Source organism: Triturus cristatus, chromosome 7, assembly GCF_964204655.1.
Source record: "Triturus cristatus chromosome 7, aTriCri1.1, whole genome shotgun sequence".
Classification (NCBI taxonomy): domain Eukaryota; kingdom Metazoa; phylum Chordata; class Amphibia; order Caudata; family Salamandridae; genus Triturus; species Triturus cristatus.
In genome coordinates, this window is record NC_140590.1 from 119,855,901 (window position 1) to 119,883,536 (window position 27,636).

The window sequence follows — 27,636 nt, forward strand, 5'->3', positions numbered from 1 at the left end:
GAACATATGCCCACTAGGGACATATAGTTACCCAGCTAACAAAGGGACATAATACCCCTTAAAGCAGCACCATACACTTTGTTTTAATAAGGACAGACTGATCACCCTAATAAAAATTAATCACTCTCCTCCAGCCTTTTTTTAATACACCTTCTAGGACTTCACTGCACCCATACGGCTTCATCAAAAGATCTCTGAAAAAGAGACCCTTTGGGGGACCCATAGGGCATTGCAGCGCTGGCCCAATGAGGAGCAAAAGCCCAATGATGAAGCATGACAACCTTCGGGTGTGTGAGGGCATCAAGATGAGGACACACTGCCCCCCACAATTAGAGTAGTACACAACGAGAGTACCTCTTACTTCCCTTCTTTTTCTCTCTCTAATTAGGAACGGTGACTCCCTTTTGGTATAAGATTACCTTATTTAACATTCTTTGTTCTAAGTGACGAGTGTTCACTGAGTTGAGTTTTCTGCTGTCCTGCAGTGGTCACAATGAAAGCCTTCCCCTGACTGGATTCTGCATTTTGTCCCTTTCCACTCACACTTTCGACATGAAAGAGTTCATGTTCTCTCTTTTCTTGTACTCCTCCTGTTTTCCTTCGCTTTGCTTGTGTTTTATTATGTCCCTTGTTCTCTGATTCCTCTTCTTAGATGCAGCAAAAGAAAAAGCAACCTGAGCTGGAAGTGTTTTAAAAAAGGGGCTCTTTCTTAGAATGATTACTGTTTCCCTTTTTAGGTCTCGCCTAGACAGTGCTTGCACTGTCTCTCCGAGACATGCAGTATACACTTTAGTGGGGGAAGCTTCGTGGAAGCTCCGCCCACTCGCCGCCCATCTTTTTCATTGGATTAGATCAGTAAATGCTGCTTTCCGATTTGTTTAAGGCTTGCTAGTCCCTCCTCATGACGATTATGTCATCATTTGTAACCTTCCAAGGCTACTGGCCCCTTCACTTGCGCACTTTCTTCTGGCACCCGGCCTGATCACAATAGTGCGAACGTGATGACGTGCTCTCTTCCTGGCCGGTGTTTTGTTGTTTTTAGCTCCACGTCTGTAAGCGCTCCCCCTGCCTGTGCGCGCATACCCATCAAACCGCATCGGCGTGTTTTCACTCCGGGAAACAGATGACTTTTATAGATTTATATAGCGCAAACTTTCCCCAGATATTGAAGTGCTTTACATGAGCACCGATTACATTACACAAGGACACATTCAGGCACGAGGAGATAAAGTGATTTGCCCAAAATCACAGAATGTGGATGCGACCCGGAGGCTCGAACAGTGGTCTCCAGCACCAAAGTCAGCAATCTAGCCGTTGGACCAAATCCGCTCACTTTGTTTAATGGGAGTGAAAGAGTATATAGCCAAAACAACATAAATGAAAGCACCACCGAACCTCTTTCCACTTGGAATTAAATAGTTTCCAAGTTAAGTAAAAATGTTTTTTTCTAATTATAATGATGTTGTATTCTTTTCAAACACGTTTGAATTTAAAATTAAATTATCACCTACATGTAAACCCTTGCGACTTACTTTTAAAACTAAATTGTTTAATTTTAACAGCCATCACGTTATCGATGCCTTTTAGGAAAATGCATTATTTTTTCTAATCGAACCACGTATAGGAGGCGTTCCCATATCAACATGTCTGCCGGTTTCCATTGACTACATCGAGGACTCCCTTGTCCTTTTTCTATGCCGTTGAACTGTTCATTGTCTCACGCTTGTTGTATGGTTCTATTGTCGATCTCTACTGTGGGGTAAATGTCCGTATGAGGATGGTAAGTATGCCCTGTGCCCCCGGTACCTTTGGTGTTTGGCTTGCTTAAATCTTGTTTTTTTTAACTGGTTTTCTTGATGTATGTATCTGCATGATTTATTGCGCTTCACCTTAGTTTGTTGTAACGTAATCAGATGCACGTAATAACGATCCCTGGTGCCCTGAGTATTTCCTGCATGCGCTTGTGACGTTTGTAACGCATTAGGGCAACCGGGTAGTAAGTAGCCCAGGTCCTGATGCCTGTTCTGAGTTGAATATGGTCATCCAGCCACCCTGAATTTGCCGGGACAGTCCCTGCTTTTCACCAGCAGTTCTGACTGATTTCAGGAGATTTAACTCATGTCCCGTTTTTTTTTTTATTGACAGCTGACTGAAAGCTGTGTGCGGTGTGTTTACACAAAGCAATTTAAGTAACGGGTATCATACTGGCTATAAAAATTGCTGTTTATTTATTTTCCGTGTGCCTCTTCTGTAGTTCCCTGCTAATGAGCATCGTCATTCAGTGCGCTCGTTTGATGTATGTAAAATTGTAGTGCTCCTGAAAACACTGCCCAGGAAAATTCACCAAAACAGTTTAAATAAGCGAGTTGGAGTCCTAGCTTCTCTCACTCCCAGAGCAAGCAGCACGCCAGCTGCAGGAGCAGGCAGTGCTCACCGGAGGAAGCAGGCAGTATGAACAGTGAAGATGCACATTCAAACGGAGCTGTCAGTCAGAGCAGGACGTTCAGGATTGATCATACAATTGAAGCAGTCAGTGGTGTGTGGATCAGGTTTTAGGAGCAGGACAGTGAGTACAAGCAGGCAGTACTTTAATAGCTGGCGACAGTCAGTAGGGGTGCGCAGTAGCAAATTAAGACTGGTGCTGGGCATGAGTGCGCAGTGTAAGCAGCCAGCCGGAGCAGTCAGAATTCAGTGTGTAGTCAGAGTGAGTGGAATGTATGAGCAGCTCGTTGTTATGTAGTAGGGGGCACAAGGCACAGTATGCGTGAGGAGGCAGCGTGAGCTGGCAGTAAGTTAGGACAGTAAGAACAGTTAGTAGGGAGCGTGAGTAGTCAGTAGGACCTGGTAGTGTGCGGAGTAGTAAGCACTCCACAGCAGTAGGCGGAGCGAGCAGTCACTGCAGTGTGAGAAGGCAGTGTGAGCAGTCAGTTGTAGCAGAAAGAGTGAGTGGTCATTAGCAGCTGTCTATTAGGCGCAGGCAGAGTGAACTGTTAGTTGGAGGAGGGGGACTGATCAGGCAGGGCGAACAGTCAACCGGAGCAGACAGAGTGAGCAGTCAGTAGCAGCAAACGAGACGATCAGGCAGAGCAAGCAGTCGAGAGGAGCAGCCAAAATGAAATGCCAGCAGTAACAGGCTGTGTTAACAGTCAGTAGGAGCAGGCAAAGTGAGCAGTTAGTAGGAGCAGGCGGGGTGAACAGTTAGTAGGAGCAGGCAGAGTGCAGTCAGTAGGAGAAGGCAGAGTGACTGTGCAGCAGAAGCAGGCAGAGTGAACAGTCAGTAGGAGCAAACAGGGCGATCAGGCAGAGTTGCGACAGGTAGGAGTGATTTGGGACATCCTCGCTGGTCTCGGGTTAGTTGAGCAGAAAGTCACTTGGAGTTTTCTGAATTGAACTCCTCAAAGTTTCCTGGCTGCAACATCTTTTATCTTGCTTAATGTCTGCAAGTTTATATTCCACAACACCTACAGTATACACTGTAGGAAGATGGTGTTTGTTTAGGTGGCCTTTGCTTGGTATTTCTTCCTTAGCTTTTTCTTCCCTCTGATTTGTGCATACATTCTTCATTTTCACCCAAAATGTCCCTAGTTTTAATTGTTTTGTTGAGGAGATGACTCTTACGAGAGAGTATACGACTGAAAATTAGTATCCTGCAGATGCTTGATATTTTTGTCTCAAACATAACTTAAACACATTAGCAGTGCCAATAGCTCTGTCTAAACACTTAAGAGGTCCCAAAGGCGAGACCGATGCATTGCAAATGCTTGTTAGTCCTTGCAGGCACTTCTTCTTACCCCATCTTTACTGGCTGGATTCGGTGAATGCTTCACGTTTGTTGATCTTACAGTATTTTTAGGTCAAGCATTCAAGACCTCCTGTATATACTTTAGTATATACTTTAGTATATATATACTTTAGTATATACTTGAGTATATACTTATATGTGAATGTTCTTTGTGGGCTCTAGAGATCAGCCCTAGGACTTGTCTGCTTCCGCTTAGGGACTTTCTTTTCTGTTCAACTGCCTCTATTTAACTTTCTTGATAGAAAATGACCAGCAGAGGTCAGCAAAATACCAGAATTGCATTCTGCTGAGGGACTTTCTTTTCATAATTTTTCTGGCAACTTCCTCTATTTAACTTTTTTGATAGAAAACGACCTGCATAGGTTAGTAAAATACCAGAGTAATTTTATCATTCTCTAGATTCCAGTCCATAAAAATTGTCTTCCACGAGCACCCGTTGACAATAATATTTTTTTCACATCTAGGGGCAGAATGACAAGCCCCTTGCGCTGCCAATCCTTCTCTTTTTGTGATGCACTGACAGCATTCTGCAGCACACATTGAAAGAGGAAATCACCTCTAATGTTTGTTTTTGTTCAGGAAGGGTTCCCTTCCTGCACATGAACAATCATTGAAAGAATACTTTTTTTCAACTTCTCTGTGTGCTAATGCAGCACACATATAAGTAGAAAAACGTAATTTTAGATTATTTTTGTTCAGGAAGTTGTCCTTTTCTGAACAAAAACAATCTCCACATGACGCAGGCATCCTTGCTCCATGGTGCAAGGGTGCCTGCGTCAGCGCATGGCAGCAGTTTGTCCGCCAGCGCAGGGGGAAGCACAGAGATGCAACATATTGTTGTAAATATGTTGCATCGCTGTGCTTTCCAAACTAATGCAGCACGGTGCAGCAAAATGACTTGCTGCACTGTGCTGCGTTAGTTCATTGTAAATCTGCACCCTTGTATTTTCAGTGATATGACCACCGAAGGCCCTGCATTTGTATTAAAAACAGAGCTTTGGACTGTACCACTTCCCGCTGAGAGGCAATATTTCCATCCATGTGTTCCCATACCTGGCATGTCACGCAGTTTGGTGTTTACTTTACCTCCATGTTTAAGTACAGTAGATGTTTCAGCACCCAGGCCAATGTGCTGCATAGCTAAATACATATAAGGTTTCAAAGGCGAGACCGAATGCATTGCAAATGCTTTTTTTTTCCATGTCCACTGTTCCTCTTTTTGTCTTCGCAGAACATGTGTTTAGAGTAGAGTGAGGTATTTTCTGGTGACTTCATTTTACTCCTTAAATATGTTATTTTATGTTTCAAATTAGGGTGCTTCAAGTTGAAAATCCTCCGAAAATGTTTTGCAAAGTTGACAATTTTTGCAACTTCTTGAAAGTTGACCTGCAGGTACATAAGGAGAATTTTCCTAAAACAGGAGGTTTAGTTTTTTTTTCCTGCAAACCCTCCTCAAGGCGTTACTGGTATGCTATTTATTTACCAACTTTAGGAACGATGAGTTTTAAAAGTGTTTCTCTGACACTGATATAAGCCTTGTTCACACACTTCGCACAACCCTTGAATCACCATGGGGTATATTATCAAGAAACTGCTTTAATTTATCGCGGCTCTAGCGGCAGAAAACTGCTGCTAAAGCGGCGATAATGGGCTAGATAATACGCCCTTGAGAATTCCCATAGAAGCCCATGTTCTGGTGTCAAAATGGGCTTCTATTGGAAATCTCAAGGGCATATTAAAAGGCCCATTATCGCCGCTTTAGCGGCAGTTTTCTGCCGCTAAAGCGGCGATAATTTTAACGCAGTGCTTGATAATTTGCCCTTATGTTATTTGTTGCCACTACTGCCTGAGACTGATGTACGATGTGATATAACAGAAGCTCAACATATATTGATCACTTTGACAAGCCATGAGATCGTTAATTTGTTCACTGGTCAAAGGCTGTACTTACATTCAACAGTCAGAGAGACGCTGCTGGTAGTATATTTCCTCACAGTGGGAAAGTATGCGGTGCAGTACAGACGTTTGTTGTTATACTCCATCGAAGCTGTGAAAGTGATAATAGATTTATAGGTTCTGGTACCATTCGGATTATCAGTTTTATAAAATGACTGATTGTATTTAAACTGTGACTCTGTGGTCCAGGTTATCTCTGGGGTGGTGCCGGAACACCTCCCGGGCGCCGTGCACTCCACCGTCACCGTTTCACCCTCGATCACTCGATCAGGGAGGGAGATTTCCAGCGTGTCCTGTAGATCTAGGGGACAGAAATCAAAATGCACATTATTTTTTATATAAAAGGGATCGTCTGGGTAGCAGCAGTTGTAAAGTAACTCGACAATGCAAACATGTCTGATTTATTGTGCAAAGGCCGTTTTTTGTTGTCATTGTTGCATTGTAGGTTTATATGCTGAAAACAGACAACACACGACCAGAAAGTCGTGAACATCGAGGTTATATGCTGAGACGCCAACACACACATAAAAGATAGCACACAGTGAAACATAGTCACCAGGGTGGATGGGTGAATAAATGAATAATGCAGATGGAAGGACGGCTGTGTGACTGCAGTGATAAATCATAGTTAGTGCATGAATGAATATGTATATGTGGACTGATGGAAAAGAGTACTGGAGGAAAGAAAGTGAAAGCACTTTTTAGCTACACCTAAAACTGTATGTGTACGAAATGTGGCTATTAGTTGCGATGGGTGTGAGTCCTTCACAAGTAATACATTGACAAATCTCTCTTTACTGAGAACCAAATACCCTACTGTAGCACTTAACTCTCAGGGTAGCAAAGCAGAGCAGTCAAAGGCCTACTCAGGGAAGCCGGTATTTGCTAGTAATCCCAATTCCCTGGAACACAACAACCCTCAATAAATTATTGTCCAGTGAGTGCTTTTTCTTTAAAAAGGGCAAAGTACTTTTATTACTGTTATAGTCCATATAGGTACCCCAATATAGGAACAGGCAACATCGCAACCTTTCACCTATATCCTTCCCAACATTACACACATAACGGCTTACAGGGACTGACCTTTTACCCAGATACGACACTGCATTCAGAACGCGGGTTTTCCCTATGTTCGAATCTCATACATTATGCATGAGGTTTCTCGGAAGAGCAGCAGGACTACCACCTCCTGCATAATATCTCTGTATAAAATGTAGGTCCGACGTCACCATTAAGGCCGACACAGTAACTCAGCAAGGTAGGACAACTGGGGAGACCTATGGGTATATATACAACACGTGTTGCTTAGAAAGACAGAGGAGACCGAGACTTCCCAGCTGACACACTGTCCAGAGACGCTGAAGTTCCTGCATGCAGATACTCCAGCCCGCAGTGGTCTAACATCCCTTGCGGGGTGTCCAACTCGAGACCAGGACGGGGTCCCACAGTCTCTCAATTCAGGTATTGGGGTTCGACTAAATCCTAGAGGGATTCTTGGCTTAACACTTACACCCATGCTAGGTACACTTAGGTACATCTAGTTAGGAAAATGAAAATGATGAATGAATAAATGAAAAAGGAAGTAAATAACCTCCCAAGGTAAGTAATGCCTAAATAGGTCTTGCATGGTCCATTATACAGAGCAAAGTCCTTGAGAGAGGACTAGGCTTTGTACCCACAAACCGGTTTGACAAGTTTAAGATTCTTACAGAAATTACTGAGTTCATTCGCAAACTGAAATTGAAAGTGTTCTTCAGTAACCAACCCACCACTGAGGTGAATAGAAAGGACACAGGACTTCGCAATAAATCTACCTTTGTACCCCCTGACTCCACACTTCCTGTAGAAATTCTTACCTTTGAGAAAGCCGTGATGGGGGAAATACAGGATATCTCAACAGTGAACGACAACACCTTTCAGAATACGTCAAGGGAGGAAAAGGAGGCAATACGCCAATTATCAATGAGCCAGGATACCACAATCAAACCCGCAGACAAGGGGGGAGCGATTGTGTTACAAACCACAGACAATTATGATAACGAATGTAGGAAACTCCTAGGTGATTGTAGGAACTATGGTATCCTACAGGAAGACCCTACTGAATCAATCAGGATCAGAATTGTCACTATGGTGGAAGTAGCACTAGCTAATGATTGGATCTCTAAGAAAGAGGCTGAATTTCTGGTCAATAGAAGCCCCAGGGTCCCCTATTTTTATACCATTCCTAATATCCATAAAAACCTTGGGTCCCCCCCAGGTAGACCCATTGTTTCCGGGGTCAATTCCATCTTGGAACCACTGTCCAGGTTCGTGGATGCCTTTCTTCGCCCCTTGGTTCAAGCCACCAGCACCTATTTGCGAGACACCAAGAATGTCTTGCAAGTGCTGCAGGATATTGACTTTGACCCTACCAAGAATCTCCTCATGGGACTTGATGTTGAGAGTCTTTATACTAGCCTCCAGCATGACGAAACGCTGCTCATTATAGAGGAAGTATTGTTTTCCGCTCCTTGGGAATATCAGACACCTCGCAATTTAGTGATGGAATGTGTATCTCTGGCACTCACCCGAAACTTCTTCATATATGCTAAAGACATATATGAACAAAGACACGGTACCAGCATGGGGAGCACCTTCGCTCCAAGCCTGGCCGGCCTCTATGTACACCATCTAGAGGCCAACAGAATCTTGCATACCACGAACCCCTTCCTTACACACATCAAAGTCTGGAAAAGATACATTGATGACGTTCTGGTCATATGGGAAGGTGATGCTGACTCAACTGAGACCTTCATGCTGTGGCTTAACGCATTTCTTAAATTCACACATACAGTATCAAATGACAATTTGGTTTTTCTGGATCTTAATATCTATCCGGACCAGGGCAGACTGAAAACCACCACACACTTCAAAGCAACGGCAAAAAACTGCTTACTCCTGTTCAATAGCTTCCACCCCCGCCACTTGAGGGAGAACCTACCGTATAGAAAATTCCTCCGTTTACGGAGAAATTGTACTGAAACTAATGAGTTCAAGAAACAAGCATCTGAACTACGCCAAAAGTTGATTAGATGGAACTACCCCGATAAAGTCATTGACAAAGCCCTTAAGAGTGCAAGGAATAACAACAGAGAAGCCCTATTGGAAGACAAAGTGGTCACTCAGGCTGAAGAAAGACCTATCTGTGTAACCACTTATAACACGCATTCCAACAATATCACGAAGATAATGAACAAACATTGGCGACTTCTCAACAGTTGCGGTCTGAATATCACTAAACCAATGTTTGCACACAAAAGAGGTAGGAACCTCAGAGACATGTTTGTCCATACTAGACCCAGGAACACACCCCGGCCTATAATTGAAGGTTTTCTACCACCAATACAGGGACATCACCCATGTGGTAACTGTAGCACATGCCACCTCACGAACAAAAGCAAACACATTAAATTCCGGAATGGTGATGAGTGGGACCAGAGAAGCTTTACTAATTGTAATAGCAAAAATGCGGTCTATCTAATCACCTGCCCATGTGGTCTTGAATATGTGGGGATGACCACTAGACCAATCAAGATACGTATAGGTGAACATCGAAGTAATGTAAGATGTGGGAGGAGTACTACTAAGATGTCCAGCCACTAACTATCCAGGGGACATGGTATTGACGATTTACAGTGGACAGTGATCGAACAATTGGGCGGAGAACATGGCCTTCTTGAAAAAGAACAGCGTTGGGTTTTTCATCTTGGAACACACATCTGTGGACTGAATGATGAAATACCATGGAATCGATTCCATCTGTGATTTTCAGACTACCAACTCTTCACGTATCAGTGATGATTCCCTGTTCTATGCAGCCTCCTTTCTCGCCGGTTTTGGTGAGTTTGCCTGTTTCATAATCCTCTTCCATGTTGTATGTGTCATTACCTAACTCTAGGTTTCACTGTGCCCATACTTGGTTCTCTATAAACTAAGGTTGATGTTCAAGGCCACCGGCAACAACGGGTGGGGTTATCCCTCCTAAACACCCTTGAGAGTGCCTTCTTTGACCTTTGGGCTTCAGACTATGCCTAGACCCAGTTGATTTGAACATGGTTGTATTTAAAGCAATTTGCCTTCGTCGATACATTATTTTTTTCACCGAAGCGGAGTTCGTTTATTTAAATGCCACTTTCTGTGTAGTTTTGCTGTTGACTATTGTCCACAGTTAAATTCATCAGGCACTTAGTATTATGTCATTGGTATATAATTATACTATGTATCACACTTTGACCCGGCCGGCTTACTTCCGGTTCCGGGTCGTTGAAGGCAGAGGTAGCGGGTCAACGCGCAACGGTGTAAACGCCGGCTTTCGCGCGCTTACCTTGATTGAAGCTAGTATTTAAAGCCGCTCCCTCCCGCTCAGTATCACTGACGGAGCCGACCGAGGTGGTTTACTTGGCAGGACATTGTTCCAGGGAGTTGTAAGTACGGCATAGCCGTTACCTGTAGGGATTGCCTACCTAGGACCACTTCAACGTCTTTCTCGTGACCGATTGGGAATATACTTTCTCTTTTGTTCCACCATATAGATAGCCGATTTTGCACTTCCACCACTCGGTACACAAGCTCATGAGGCTATTTACTCTCTTTACAGCAAGTATGTTGTTTTTTTTTACATGTTCCCACTGTTATGGATAACTATTGTTTTGGGAATTTTAGGATCATAGGAACTCTGTTCCTTTCTGAATAGAGTGTGTGCTTTATGTTACGTGTATGTTCTGTCTAATGTTTATGTCTATTTGTCACCTAGTATCTTCATCACAGACCACGTGATAACGTTATGGATAGCGTTACGAGGAGAGTATTATATCACTTCTTTTTCAGATCACTATTTGCACACGATGGATTGATCATCTAGCTACGTGAAATATGGCTTTTATCTCCCCTTTTTTGTTTGTTTTTTCTAGGTTAATGGACCATGTAAGACCTATTTAGGCATTACTTAGGTTGTGGACTAGGGTCAAAATGGACTCGATAATTCTCGCCTCGGTACCTACTCTAACCAGGAACACACTCGGCAACTCTGGGCATTAAGCTTGCCTCATCTCTACAACGGCCCCCCACAGACGCCGGGAATGCCTGGTTTCACCTTGGAGATACCCAGAAAGGGACCATCTCACAGGGAAAGCCAGGACGGGTTCCCCAGCGGTCTACAGCGCCGGGACGCCCCGTTGCTGGGGCAGCTGTGCGCTTTACAAGTCTACAATATTTACATTTACATTTACTTACCTTGGGAGGTTATTTACTTCCTTTTTCATTTATTCATTCATCATTTTCATTTTACACATCACAGTGAGTTTTAGGAAGGGATCCTTAAGGTCCTGAAGAAGAAGCACGGGGAAGCTTCGAAACATGTCGACACATTTAGGAGGCACAGCTCATTGAGGCATCCTTCCTCCTCCCCCTCACCTTTTTACTAATACCAGCTCAAACGGTATAATAAATTTCTTTGACCAAAGAGCCAGGTATTTTTTAATTCACGTTTCCATCCACTCCTGACCCTTCCTCTCACACCCTCGCATCACACATAGTCGTCTCATTAATAACAGTGCTCCCACGTATGAGGAAATATGAATTTTATGACCAGTTATGTCCCCTATCTTAGACCCCAACGGCTCCATGTACATGCTACAAGTACATGTATGTTCCCTCCAGTTCCAGCTATGAAGACGCAAATGCATGTGCGTCCAACGTCAACATGTCCTCTTTCAGATCCGCCATGAATGGGTCAAATATTCCATTCCTAAGTATGATTGGCCACCGACTTTATATGGTTCACTTTTCTAGTTTTACAGTTCAGGCGAGAATGCCCTGAATTCTGCCATCAAGCCTTTTCCTGCTTCTGCCTCTGAAATGCTCCAGCTCGGACCTGCATCCGTATCCATGAACTTTGTCCTACTCCCTGCGCGGCTAACGGTGCCTGACGCGGCCTGTTGCCTGCCAAAAACTGTATTCAGCCTTCAAGTTATCTGCTCCGCTCCTCATCCAATGCATTCCTGTCTAGTAGTTTAGGTAAACATCCTTCCAGCTACTGAGCAAAAGGCTCGGCCTCGCTGTCTTTATGCAAGTAATTCATAGCCCCTGTTACCATGGAAGGTTCCTGCCCCCTCGCATCTCATGTAGACACATAGACGCTTGCACATGCACTAACAGTCAGTATAGAATAGATTCCGTCCGAGAGACCTTTCCTTTTGGATAAAACAGTTCCTTAAACAAAGATATTAGATATGATTTGGGATTAGGTTGACCTGACCCCCCAGACTTCTGTCTCCACATGTAGAGCTAAATGCCAATTCCCCTTCACCCTCTAGTTGCACGTCAATCACACGTCATGCGGCTGCGCGCGCATCTCTGCCAAATATTTCTGCTGACACTGCAGGATTCTCTTATGGATCCACCCACTTGTGACATCATTTTAAATGATGTTTCTAGTATACGCCTGTATTTACGCCTACTTTCATTACGTATGTGTATTCTTATCTGTATTATCAGCTGTTACGCCTCCTGCATCTGTCTTAATGCAATGCTTTTCATATATATATTGTTACTTGTCAATAACGTATTGCCTATCCCTTCCTGAACCTTCGTGGTGATGGAATAAGATTGCCTAGTTCGAACTATAATTCCTTTGTAAGGAATAAAGCCCTTTTCAGAACCTCTAATACCACGGATTCTGCCTCTTATTTTGACTGAGTTATTCTTACTAGACTTTACCGCATAAAAAAATAGTACAGGTAATTTAAATATTTACCACATAAATTGGAGCCCGAACAGGGACACTTTCTCATCTCACGCGCCGGAGGTGCGTTGCAGGCCCGGTCTCCTGCCACAGCTGGACGGACAAAAACGCGTACCCGCAGGATTTCCTGTATCTCCCTCCGGCCAAGCGGGGGTGACTGAGGCTGCGATCAACACCCAGACGAGGCGGTGAGAAGTGCGAAGTATCCCGACCAGAGCCTAGCTGAGAGAGCAAGATCCGAGGTATACAGAGGCCCACCAGGTTCCGAAGTTCCGAGTCCAGTCGAGTCCAGTCCGGTCCAGTTCAGTTCAGTTCCGAGGCCTTCCGTTCCGTGCTACCCGGTGAGTACCGTTGCTGGGGAGGCAGTTAGACGTGCACATTAATTTGTGCCGGTCCTGACGGGTTTGGGTACACAGATCCGGTCTGCACTGTTTTAGCAGTGTATCTGTACTGTTTAGCAGTATATCCAGTATGTTCATGTATATAATTCAATATTATCTAGTATTAGTATTATGTCAGTAACTAGTTTTCTTCTAATTATCATTGTTCGTTAAAGGTTAAATGTTAAATGTTAAATGTTTTACTGTGTTCAAAAATTGTGGTATGAATGAGTGTTCATTATTGTGTTTATTGTATTAATTGTGTTCAAGTTCGGTTCAAGTAAGAATCAAGTAGCAAGGTTTAAAGATGCCGTTCTTTTCAAAATTAAGACAGATCAAAACTAGAAAAGGAGTACTCGAAGAAGCTGTTCCCATTCCACCTAGGGACACTCCAGGGTATTTTATGTATCATAAACATGGCCTAGATGCCGTACTATATCTTGACTTATGGGTGGACTACACCAAGGATCTAGCAGAAAGTCAGAGGTGGCCCGCAGCTGGGACATGGGATGCAGATTGCATCATGAGAGTAGAAGAAGAATTATGGAAAAAGAAAGCCAGACAGTCACAGAAAGATGCTATTGAGTTATGGCGTAAAGAATCGCATAGGCGCACAGAGAAAGCGCTCAGACTGGAAGAGAAAAGTAGGGAGAACTCAAATAGGGCCCGAGAAAACGTATTAGTTGAGGAAGGTATCCGAGTAAAAACAGAACAAGTAGACAGACAACGAAACACTCTTATGAATGGTATGTATCCTCTTTTGGCCGAAGGTCTACCTAAGGCCACCCCGGAAATACCGAAAGATTTGCCACCCCCATTACTCCCGATTAAAGCACATCCCAAGACCGCAAAAGATATTTTCCTTTCCTCCTATTTAGACGATGTAGCTCCCGAATATGTTAATGTTCCACCACACACGCCACCTGTCGATGGTGCTCAACGCCGAGAACATCCGCCCCCAACTCCGCAACCACAAACTCCTCCGCACAATCCCACAGGTCCATCTGTTTCCACCGCTTTTCCTGCATCCACAGTCTCTACCTTACATCCCACGAATCCTTTCGTGCCTAGCACCTCAGAAGGTGCGACAGCAATTTTTGCCACGCCACCATCACAAAGTAAATCGTCTCTTAGAGATTTAGCAAACCAACGTACACCCCAAATAGCAACGTCCAACATGTTTAAAGAACATCTTATAGATTGTAGATATGATCCAGTGCCCGGTAAAAATGACAGAATGCTGCTATCATCACTACGTATACGACGAGCTTCAATATATTTAACGACGCTACCAGGAATGATTAAACATTTAGACAATATATATCGCTTTGTCCAAACAGGGCAAGGCCCTGAAAGTATTGACGAAGCCATGGAATACCAGAAAGCGGATATACAGAGACAACTGTTACGTTTCTTCATAAACTGCTTGATCAGAGACAGAGATAGGTCCGAGGTAGACCAGGATGAAATGCAAGTACTTACCCGATGGGGTCAGAATATATCAGAGGGAAAACATGATAAACAGACATGTATAGTAGCTATGTGCCGAAAGATCCGCAAAGAAGTAGAACGAATACATAAAGCCAGATTGGAGGCAGACAAAACTGAATCAGAGGGAGAGGAGGAGGAAGAATCAGAAATGCCCACAGGACAATTAGAAACGATAGCCTATGTAGGTAGGGGAAGACCTTGTAACAATACCAGATACTTTAATGACCCGATACGTCCGATACGTCCAGACTGTAACAGACATTTTCAAGCCCCTATGTTAAATACGAAGTCCCCTGAACACTTGTTCCAGGCTGCTGATAAATTACTCCGAGACAGAAGGGGGTACCATATGCTCGATTCTATGGATGAACAAGAATTAGCCAGGTCAGCAGTACAATGGGCTGACAGTTCTGAAAAATACAGTGATGATGCGTTGGCACACACGTTTTTGAATCTTACCCCAGACGAACAGCGTTTAGCTGGTATATACATGATACAACACCTCGTTATATTATATAGAAGCCAACACTCCGATCCTGGTCCCCTACCTGATATACTGATAGAATTACTCACGAATACATGGAGAGGTTCAGGTACTGATTTAATTAAAGAAATTCTAGAATATCGACACCAGTACATTGTCTTCGTATGCCCAGAACATGTTTCAGTTCCCCCCAAGTTGGAAAGAAAAACGTACCACATAGACAGACAGAATCCCTTACGCGAAGTACACCCAATAAGAGGTGAAGACAATAATTTTAAACGCGTGTTTGTGTACGCGCCCATAACTAAAATTGAATTATTAGAAATGAAGAAAGTAGTACCTAGCCATGACAAAGACCCAGCAGGTTTCCAACGTGAGATAAAAGACATGTTACTCATGGGAGAGTATACTTATCCTGACATCATGAAAATATTGAAAGTTTTATTGCCTGCCGGTATTTACGAGAAACTCAAAGAAAAGGAATGGGAGGTGGGAGACCAAAAGATAGATTGGACAGCATTAGAAAACGAAGAAAAGGCCCGAGCTGCAGGTTCAGGGCTTGGGGAAAGGACTACAGCATTACCAGGATTATTAGTGCAGGTACTACCATGTTTATTAACTACGAAAAAGGAAGACTGGGGTGCAATTTCAGCCTGTAAACAAAAACAAGATGAAGACACTAGTGATTTCTATTCCCGATTTGAAAAATGTTTTGGTATTAATAGTGGCATAAAAGCAAGTAGTGAGTCGTATCCACATCTGTTTGTGACAAAATTAGTTGAAAATTCCCTGCCCCAAGTTAAGAGTAGAGTATTAAAATTCGAGAGTACTTGGCAAGGTAACACACCGTCACAGATGTTACAAATGTTACAATATCATCACAATAGAATTAGAGAAGAACAAGAACATGAACAAAGACGTATGAAAGACACAAAAATGAAAATGCTTGTTGCTCAGTCAGTTCCAGCTGACGGTCATAAAAAGGGTACGACACAGCCAAATGATTCAGTAGGTCCTGTTAGAGGGACATGCAACTATTGTAAACAGCCAGGTCATTATATACACGATTGCGCAGTTCTGAAACATAATATCTCTACGGGTATAACGAAAGAGAGACCACGTCCGCCTAGACAGGATCAGATCCAACAACAAGTACCTCAGAATATACAACCTATGTCAGCTCCACAACAGACCGCACCACAACCACAACAACAACCACAACAACAGCCACAGCCTATTGCTGCAAAACAAAACACGACACAACAGATGTACCAGTATGCACAAAATGACTACCCAGAGTATCAGCGCTACACATGAAATAGCCTAGAGAGGGAAGTTGGCCTACCCCTTATTGAGGTTCCCGTAGATCAAGAGGGTCCTTACGTACAGAGTCAAGTATTAGGGAAAGACAGAAAGTTTCTACTCGATACAGGGGCAAGTAGGACCACTATCAGACACAGCGAAGTCCCAGGGGCACCCCTCTCAGGCTCACAAAATATTTCCCTTGGTTTTTCAGGAAAGCCCACTATTAATGAAGTATCGCAACCACTTGCATTCACAGTCGGTCCATTAACACGGACTACAGATCTATTGCTTACGAAATCATGTCCAGAAAACTTGTTAGGTATAAAAACATTGAAGGCTCTAGGGGCTGTAATATGTTGTTCTCCGGAAGGAGTGCGACTCTTTTTGCGTGACTTTAAAGGTCACTATGTGTCCAGAGACATGGATCACCGGTTACAGAATTTACCCACACATTTATGGGCGCAAGGCCCCACTGATGTTGGTTGCATGCACATCACACCATATCGAGTCACACTCAAAACAGGAGTGGTACTACCACGAATACGACAATACAAGTTACCCCCAGATGCTGTTGTGGCTTTGCTGCAAATCATTGACCAGCTCATTGCACAAGGAGTGGTTGTAGAAACGGACTCCAATGTATGTAATTCCCCGATAATTCCGATTCTTAAACGAACTGATCCAAAAGCACCACCAGTATATCGATTAGTTATTGATCTGCGAGAATTAAATAAATGCATTGTACCACAATACCCCGTGGTCCCAGATATCTCTTCATTGCTAACAGCCATAGATTCAGAAGCAACGTTCTTTACTGTAATTGATCTCAAGAACGCTTTCTTTAGTGTCCCAATCGATCCGGAAAGCCAATATTTGTTCGGATTCAGTTTAAATGGACGAAGTTTTAAATTCACACGCGCACCTCAAGGATTCACAGAAAGCCCCAGCATCTATAGCCAAGCACTGAAAAGAGAACTTGACAGTATCCACATGCCAGCTAACACTGCCCTGCTTCAATACGTCGATGATCTGCTGATCACCGCACGAAGCGAACCTGAATGTGAAAAAGCATCACTGACGGTTTTACATTTCTTAGCCGACAAGGGGCACAAAGTGTCCCCTTCGAAACTGCAATTCTGTGTCCAGCAAGTTGTGTACCTTGGGCACTTGCTGTCCAAGGGGGGAAGACAGCTTACACCCGACCGTGTCCAGTTAATTGTTAACATGCCGCCACCCAAGACACAAAAGGAGGTACGGGCATTCATAGGCCTCACTTCGTACTGTAGGCAGTGGATCCCTCAATATGCATTTCTAGCAAAACCACTCATTCAGTTGACAACACAGGAGGCAGCGACATCGACTGTCCTCCCTTGGACTCAGGAACATACACAAGCTTTTGAAAGCTTAAAGAAAGCTTTATGTCAAGCACCTGTTTTAGCAACACCATGTTACAGCAAACGTTTTACACTCTTTGTCACAGAACGTGAAGGTACTGCTTTGTCAGTACTCACGCAGGAACAAGCAGGATCACACAAGCCATGTGCTTATTTTTCTAGTACATTAGACCCCGTAGCTCAGGCTCTTCCTGCGTGCCTGAAATCAGTCGCAGCAACAGCTTTAGCAATCAGACAAAGCGATGCCATAGTGTTAGGACATCAATTGACAGTACAAGTACCACACGCAGTAGAGGTTCTCTTGAACCGAACCCAAACACAACACTTGACTATAGCAAGACTGACGGGTTATGAATTGACATTGTTCCAGCCACACATAGAAATCAGACGTTGTAGTACATTAAATCCTGCCACACTTTTGCCATTAAGTGGAACAGACCCATTGGCACATGATTGTATTGAAGTTATTACTATTACGACGAAATCCAGACAAGACTTGACAGATATTCCATTATCAGATCCAGACCTGACACTGTATGTAGATGGTTCATGCATGAGAACAAATACAGGAGAGTTAGTGGCCGCTTATGCAGTCACAACAGATACTGAAATTATTGAAACGAATTGTATCGATACCTTGTCAGCTCAAGCAGCAGAGCTCATCGCTCTGACACAAGCCTGTATTCAAGCCAAAAATAAGAAAGTCAACATATACACAGATTCACGTTATGCATTCGGAGTCGTCCATGACTTCGGCGTGCTTTGGCGAGAGAGAGGTTATTTAACTTCTCACGGTGCCCACATCCAGCACGGTCCCCTTATTCAAGCTCTGTTAGATGCAATACATCTGCCGACTGCAATATCGATTATGAAGTGTAAAGCCCATACAAAAGTGACTGACATTATTTCTCAGGGTAACGACCTAGCTGACAGAACAGCTAAACAGACTGCTCAGAATCAGACTCATCCAACTGACACGACAAAGACAATAGTTCCGACACCAACACACTGCATGACAGTTAAGGATCCCGCCCTTGATGTAATTGACATACAGACACATGCTACACCAGAAGAAATAAAGAGATGGACTGAATTAGGAGGGATCCAAACGGATCAAGGATGGATGACAAAGGGAAAATCTATATGGTTTCTCCCCGACTCAATGGTTCAAGTCATCATTAACACAATACATAGTCCAGCGCACCTAGGAGAGAAAGCTATGCTAGATAGTATTCAACACATTTGGTTCAATAAACACTTGCGAGCAGCAGCTAAACAGAAAGTACGTACCTGCATGATTTGTTGTCAGTTCAATCCAGGAAAAGGCGTACCTGTAGAACAGGGTGGATTTCAACCCCCCCGATCACCCTTTTGAAGTCCTCCAGATGGATTATATCCAGATGGAACGATGTCGAGGATTCAAATATGTCCTCGTAGTTGTATGCGCTCTTTCCCGGTGGACAGAGGCGTGTCCCGTCTCAGATTACACTGCCCCGACTACTGCCAAACAGTTAGTTCGAGAATTCTTCCCACGGTATGGTTTGCCCCGTGTCGTGTACTCAGATAATGGCCAGCCGTTCTCATCCGAGCTAATGAAACATGTTTCACTTCTGTTAGGCTACCAATGGAAATTCCACTGTGTCCGACATCCCGAGGCAGCAGGTCTCGTGGAACGACATAATCAAACTCTGAAAATTAGACTGTCCAAAGTATGTAGAGAAAAAGGTGTTGACTGGATAGTAGCTTTACCGGTTGCGCTCTTTTACATGAGAATGGTAGCACACTCTCGAACAGGGCTATCCCCGTATGAGGTGATCTTCGGTAGACCACCAAATATGTGGGGGACGCCTATACCTCGTAAAATAACTGATGTTGATTGTAATATGCTGACAGATTACCTGGCTTCCTTGATGTCTGCACTACAATCTTGTCGTTCACAGGTAGCTGCAGCTTTTCCCGATAACACTGAGGTGAAGCCCCATGACGTGGTTCCGGGAGATATTGTACTTGTAAGGAACTTCGACAGAAGGAACCCGCTGGAGCCTCGCTGGCAGTCGCCTAAACTCGTCTTATTGACCACAAGGACAGCTGTGAAGATTGAGGGACGTAAAGGGTGGTTGCACTCGAGCCATATCAAAAAATTTCATGGACTATCATCCGACTTGAATTATCAGCCCTGCATTCCCTCACAGACTGACTCAAAACTCCCCCTGGTTGACAAAACTGAAAAAGAAAACTATAAACTGAAACTAAGGTCTAGCAAGTCAGACAATTTGATTGTTTAAGTCCTCTCCAAGGTGAATCGGTTGAATTTGTCTCTGACATGTATCCTCTAGACCGAAATAGAGAGAGAAATAGACAGAAACAGCTCAAGAAACATGCGTACTGTAAATCACTTCGTAGTCACTGCATAGTGACATTGTTAATTATGTTTTTTCTCAGTCTTCTGATTATTACTGTTAGTATATTTTTACACATGTATTACCCTATTTCCAAGCGTGCTTTCAATGCTACTGCCGAACATTCTTTTAGCGAATTACCCCCGCATGAGTTGTCCTATAGATTTGCGCTGCGCAACAACACATTCATTAGTATGTTACATCATTCTCATCAGACCAGCAATGCTACAAATTGTTGGATATGTGGCCGACTCCCTCCCTATCAGAAATATAGGGGAGTTCTGCCCCTCTTTCCGTATCCATTCACACACAATGGCTCCTGTGGAGCATGGTTTAGTTTGATTAATTCCCTAGATTCAAATTCAGTAGTTTATCAAGACAACTGGGTTTGGGGAAACCTGAACCTAGTTTTACTTAAAGTCTGCTACCCTAACAAGGAGGGACTTCCCAAAAGAACAGGAACTGATCTAGAAAATGAAGTATATGGATTAGGTAACTTTACACTTAATCTTATGATCCTGAATATTGAATCCGAAGCTACACCAATCTTGCCCGCTATGTCAGTATTTCCAGTTAGAGGCGAATTATGTGTAAGAAAGAATGGTTCAATACACATGGGCCATAGTAAATGTATCACTGTAATAGAATTCAGTGATAAAGGCAAGTCTACATTTAGAGCTTCTCGTCACTCCTATTTCGTCTGTGGTCACACCGCATACATACGCCTACCCCTAGATTGGGATGGTACCTGTTACATTGCATTCCTTCTACCACCTGTTTTCCTAGCCCCGCCCAATTATCATAGGAATACCCATTTAGTACACAATAGACAGCAGAGAGATCTCCCGATTGTCGACTACACCGAAACAGCATGGGAACAATACACAGATTTCAATAAAGGTTTCTTTCCCTACATAGGTACAGTCACTAATAGTAAGCTGATACGTAGATTAACTAGAACCCTTGAAGCAGTAGTGAATGAAACTACTTCCGCCTTAGGCAACTTAACAGAGGAGCAGTCTGCGATGCGGATTGTTGTTCTCCAAAATCGTCTTGTCCTTGACGTCATTCTGGCCGATAGGGGCGGAGCTTGTAGGGTCATCGGATCAAGTTGCTGTGTTTTCATACCAGAAAACGCGCCGTCAGTATATAAAGCCATAACTCAACTTCATAAGATCGTAAGCCAGATACACCAGAATCCAGGCACGTGGACTTGGTCCGGTTGGTTCTGGAGCGTGTTGTCAGCCTGGGGATGGAGGATCCTATCCTTCCTAGGTATTGGCTTTCTCATACTATTCAGTTGTTGCTTATGTCTACAATGTGGGCCAGCGATTTGTGGTCTGTGTGCCACATCGTGTATCCCACCTTCAAATTTTCATTCAAGATTCCGGAAGAAGAAAGAAGAACAAATGATGCTATATGAACAGATTGATGGATTGATGAAGATGGATATTTCATAAGGGTCCGTAGGGGACAAGGAGGGAATGACGAAATATGAATTTTATGACCAGTTATGTCCCCTATCTTAGACCCCAACGGCTCCATGTACATGCTACAAGTACATGTATGTTCCCTCCAGTTCCAGCTATGAAGACGCAAATGCATGTGCGTCCAACGTCAACATGTCCTCTTTCAGATCCGCCATGAATGGGTCAAATATTCCATTCCTAAGTATGATTGGCCACCGACTTTATATGGTTCACTTTTCTAGTTTTACAGTTCAGGCGAGAAGGCCCTGAATTCTGCCATCAAGCCTTTTCCTACTTCTGCCTCTGAAATGCTCCAGCTTGGACCTGCATCCGTATCCATGAACTTTGTCCTACTCCCTGCGCGGCTAACGGTGCCTGACGCGGCCTGTTGCCTGCCAAAAACTGTATTCAGCCTTCAAGTTATCTGCTCCGCTCCTCATCCAATGCATTCCTGTCTAGTAGTTTAGGTAAACATCCTTCCAGCTACTGAGCAAAAGGCTCGGCCTCGCTGTCTTTATGCAAGTAATTCATAGCCCCTGTTACCATGGAAGGTTCCTGCCCCCTCGCATCTCATGTAGACACATAGACGCTTGCACATGCACTAACAGTCAGTATAGAATAGATTCCGTCCGAGAGACCTTTCCTTTTGGATAAAACAGTTCCTTAAACAAAGATATTAGATACGATTTGGGATTAGGTTGACCTGACCCCCCAGACTTCTGTCTCCACATGTAGAGCTAAATGCCAATTCCCCTTCACCCTCTAGTTGCACGTCAATCACACGTCATGCGGCTGCGCGCGCATCTCTGCCAAATATTTCTGCTGACACTGCAGGATTCTCTTATGGATCCACCCACTTGTGACATCATTTTAAATGACGTTTCTAGTATACGCCTGTATTTACGCCTACTTTCATTACGTATGTGTATTCTTATCTGTATTATCAGCTGTTACGCCTCCTGCATCTGTCTTAATGCAATGCTTTTCATATATATATTGTTACTTGTCAATAACGTATTGCCTATCCCTTCCTGAACCTTCGTGGTGATGGAATAAGATTGCCTAGTTCGAACTATAATTCCTTTGTAAGGAATAAAGCCCTTTTCAGAACCTCTAATACCACGGATTCTGCCTCTTATTTTGACTGAGTTATTCTTACTAGACTTTACCGCATAAAAAAATAGTACAGGTAATTTAAATATTTACCACACGTAGACGTAGGTCGTAGCTCGCCCCGTCCCGTAGAGGGGCAGGAAGACCCCTATGATGAAGCATGACACCAAGGGCCCTTTTGGTGTGTGAGGGGTATTTAAACAACTGATGTGTACTCTCCACGACTGTGGGATACATATTTTTTGGGGGGAGATTTTGACATATTGTACCTACGGGTGGATCCTTATATATAGGATCTACACAACATTACACACACACTACTAAATATAAAATTATAAATAAATATGTTCAGGTAGATTAAAATACCTTTGGTGACACCCTCCTATCACAATACAACTCTGGTGGGTCCTGGACCCAATAACCACACTGCTTCCACCAATGCCCGATGCAACATCACAATGTAAGGGAATATATATACAGCCAGTCCTAATAGCTTTGTCGGGTGGTCACCACATCAAAAAACAGCCACATGCTATATTAGATATTGCAACACCATTAAACTCACTGGGGACAATAGCAGTAATCAAACACCTTCATTATGATAAGACGTATTTACTGTGTCAATATTCACAATTAAAAATAAAGCTTAGAAATTCAATACATGTGTATGTCAGAATGTCTTTTATTTTCCTCAGGCTGCAAATGCAGCCCTAGACCCAACCACTAGAGAACTATACACTCTTCCCAGCCCATGTGACAAAGCAGAAGCTCAGAAAAAACGTAAAAAATTTGAAAAGCCTCTCTCATGGTCATCTTTTCACTTCCCTAATATTTATTAAAATATTGTCTATTTTTCTAACCTGGCGTGGTATCGTTTTGTGTGGTCTTTTCACAGTTTTTACTGTTTGAAGTGTTGCACAAATACTTTACACATTTCCTCTAAGTTAAGTCTGACTGCTCTGTGCCAAGCTACCAGTGGGTGTGCACAGGTTAATTTGGGGAATGCTGGTGCCTTACACTGTCTAGGATTGTTGTTGCTGCTTTTTCAGGGCTCAGACCACCATCTACCAGGGACACATTTTCTAACCTTGGTGATCAGTGGTGAGGATAGGACTTGTGTTTGTGCAGTGCCATACAGTAATTTGATGTACACTACCATACCATATCTAAGACCAATTCAAATCATTTCTCCCTGATTGGCCTTTTTGCTTTTTCCTAATTCATTTTTACTCTACCTGGCTGAGGTGTTTGTGGCCCCACCTGAAAAGATGGAGTTTGAGCTGGGCAACCTGGACAGATACACCGTGGCCTAGATCACAGAGTTTTGTCAGGAGAGGAGGTTGCCTGCTAAGAGGAGCACTAAAAAGGTAGAGCTTCAAAACACCCTGAGGGCATGAGCAGAGGCCAACCAGACCCCAAAAGATAAGGAGGAAGAGTTGGACTATGATGAGGAATTGGATGAAGACCCACAGGAGGGTCTTGGATTGCAACATGATGAGGAGGGGGGTGGGTTTTGGATTGCGACATGTTGATTAGGGGGATACCTACTCCAGGATTGCAGATCCCTCCCAGGGCAAGGAGCAGTATGTCTTCCAAGAGCCTATCCCCAGAGGGGCTGGAGGACAGAAACTCATATTGGAGCTGGCCAGAAACAGCAGCCCTTATCCTCCTCGACTTAGCGGCGTTCAACACAGTCTCTCACCACACACTAATATGCAGACTCCACAATTCAGGCATCCAAGACAAGGCACTCGACTGGATCCGCTCCTTTCTCTCTGGCAGAACGCAGTGGGTCTGACTCTCCCCTTTCCTCTCGGACCCTACACCTACCACCTGCGGAGTCCCCCAGGTGTCCTCCCTCAGCCCTACGCTCTTCAACGTCTACATGGCTCCGCTCGCCGCCATCGTCAGAACCTACGTACTCAACATTGTGTCATATGCAGACAACACCCAACTCATCCTCTCCCTATCCAATGAACCCAACACCGCCAGGCACAACTTTCGAGAAGGCATGGAAGCCGTCGCCAAATGGATGAAAAACAGCTGCCTACAACTAAACACCAACTAAACGGAAGTACTCATCATGGGCCCAAACCCAGATGCCTGGAACAACACCTAGTGGCCCCCCACCCTCGGAAGCCCACCCACCCTCACGGACCATGCACGCAACCTGAGAATCATCCTGGACTCAGAGCTCAAAATGGACCGCCAGATCAACTCCGTCTCCTATGTAAGACCTTCAAATGGATCCCTCTCAAACACAGAAAGACCGCCACTCACGCCCTGGTCCCCAGCAGGCTCAACTACGACAACACACTCTATGCCGCAATAAACAAAACCCTCACTCGCAAGCTATAGAATATCCAAAAGGTCCTCAACCTGCCAAGACACTGCCACATCTCCCAGCACCTGTGCACACTCCACTGGCTCCCCATCGAAGCTAGAGTCACCTTCAAGATGCTAACCCAGCTCACAAGGCCCTCCACAACACCGGACCAGCATACTTGACAGGGCCTAGTAGTAGGTTCTTCCCAGGGAATAAAGGTGTAGTGGAATAAAGAGAGAAGACTTTGCTTTGGTCTGGGCACTGAAGAAGCTAAGACCATGCCTGTTTGGTACTCACACTTCTGGGTTCAGATGGGGGTGAGGATCCCAAACTGTTGAGGTGGTCCATCTCCCTACATGTAATGGACTTTATGGTGGAACACTGTCCTGGAAAAGAACACGCTAAAGCTGATGTCTCTCCAAGTTCTTCCACCTTAGTGAAGAGAACTCCTAAGGGTTTGGGTAGCTCTTCCCACATTCAGCTGGGGAGACACGTGTTATACCTGACATCCTTGGTGTGCTTTCCCAGTACATTTTGCCTGTAGACCTCCTGTTTTTCTGAGTTGGTTTTTGCTGCCTTTAGAATTATGTGTACTTACCCAGCGCTAACCAGTGGTAAAGTGCTTGTGCTAAAATGCCTATGCTCTTTCCCTAAAATGTGGTAACATTGGCTTATCCACAATTGGCATATTTAATTTACTTATAACTCCCATGGAATGAAACACATTTCCAGATTTATGATTTCTCATAAATCTGGAAATGCGTTTGAATGCTATGCCTACCCAGGGGAGGCGTAGGGAGGTGCAACGAGGAGAAATATATTAATTTCTCCTCGGTTTTGTTTCCTGCTTCTATGCGTGCTGCATTCTGCTGCACACATTAAAAGAGGAAATCACCTCTTATGTTTGTTTTTGTTCAGGAAGGGTTCCCTTCCTGCACATGAACAATGATTGAAAGAATGCGGTTTTTCAACTTCTATGTGTGCTAATGCAGCACACATATAAGTTGAAAAATGTCACTTCAGATTGTTTTTGTTCAGGAAGGTGTCCTTTCCTGAACAAAAACAATCTCCCCATGACGCAGGCATGCTTGCTCCATGGTGCAAGGGTGCTTGGGTCAGCAAATGGCAGCAGTTTGTCTGCCAGCGCAGGGGGAAGCACAGAGATGCAACATATTGTTGTAAATATGTTCCATCGCTGTGCTTTCCAAACTAATGCACAGCACCTGCTCATAGTATTAAGTACCTTCTTCAAACCATGAAAGTAAAAGTGCAAACACCCAAAGCTTACTTGGCCATGCATTTAATTCTTATGCCAATGGTGTACAATTCAGGGGCATTGTTTTAAAGATCATGTACATTTGTCATTAAATGTAGAAGGTTGCTCCAGGTGGAACATGCATAAAGGAAATTGCTCAGGTGTAGAGAGGTGTGAAAAAGACTTCAAAGTAGTAACATAAGGGAGATAAACATTAGTATTTTTAAACAAATGGACCGGTTATGATTCACCATCCTATCAGGGCCTGGCCACGTTTATGGTAAACAATCAAATTAATTACAATTTTGATTTACACGAGTTACATTCTTGTGTGGCATGTTTGGGAAAGCGTGTGGGGTCCAGGCTAATTATAGGGGCGTCGACGTTGCGACCCGTCTTTTGGTTTCGGGACCACATTGAGAAGTTCAATAATGAATTCAGTAGGGACCTTGTGTGGTGCAGGTCTTTTGTTAAGTCACTGACTCAATGCAGAGGACTATTTTGAAGAGTCAGCAGGCCTTCTCTCCAGATTAATTGAACGTGGCTATCCAATAAGACTCCTTAAGAAAGCACGTAAACGTGCTTGGCACAATCATAGGGAGTTCCTATTGGTCCCGAAACCAAAAGCTAGCACTAGTGAAGAAAGGATCGTATGAGTGCCTACCTTTAACACTAAAAGCAATGCAATTAAGAAGACCATTAACCAGCACTGGCATCTAGTGGTGGACTAATTGGGTAATATGCCCCCTCCGTTACATGCCTTTAGAAAAGGCAAAAACTTGAGGGACCATGTGGTCAAATCCTTACTACCGATACAACGCCCACTGGGCCAAACTACGTTGTGGGGGATCCCACCGATTAGAGGGCATCACAAATGTGGCCTATGCAAAGCCTGCTCCTTGACAGAGGAAATTACTGAATTTACACACAATTAACAGAAACACACACTACAGGAGCACAGCAACTGTTATACCACCGGAGTAAAATATGCGATCATTTGCCAGTGTGGATTTATGTATGTAGGACAGACTACCCAGAGAGTAAAATGCCGCATCCTACAACATTGCAGTCACATACGCTGTAAGGTACAAGGCGCACCTCTAGTAGAGCACTTTAGTACGTTTGAACACACAGCTGAAAGTCTGAGATGGTGGGTAATTGAGAAGGTAAAACCCAATCCCAGAGGGGGTGATTTCGCCAATATTCTCAGTAAACGTGAATGCAGATGGATGCATTCATTAGACACAATTACACGGGGTCTGAACGAATTTGAAGGAATAAGTAGACCGGTTTCTTTGCTTAGTAATGGATAAATTGTATTTAGGATTCTCACGTACCTGAAACATTAGGGAGCCTGGCCATCCACCTTATGAGGGTCACACTAGCTCCTATTGTCATTGTCATGACCAACATGCACATATACCATGCATAACACCAGTCAATTATGTACTGTATATATCATGTGTTTTAAAAAAAAAAGG

The 27,636-nt window shown here is 43.8% G+C and overlaps 1 protein-coding gene across 2 annotated transcripts in view; it reads right to left on the reverse strand.

The window, feature by feature from the left end:
* LOC146808988 (sialic acid-binding Ig-like lectin 13) overlaps positions 1–27,636 on the reverse strand; it is a 492,860-nt gene that overhangs the window by 211,353 nt on the left and 253,871 nt on the right. For both annotated transcript variants that reach the window (XM_085615782.1, XM_085615783.1), the window contains exon 6: positions 5,754–6,059. In XM_085615782.1, the coding sequence (XP_085471908.1) occupies positions 5,754–6,059 (306 nt within the window). The remainder of the gene's footprint in view (positions 1–5,753; positions 6,060–27,636) is intronic.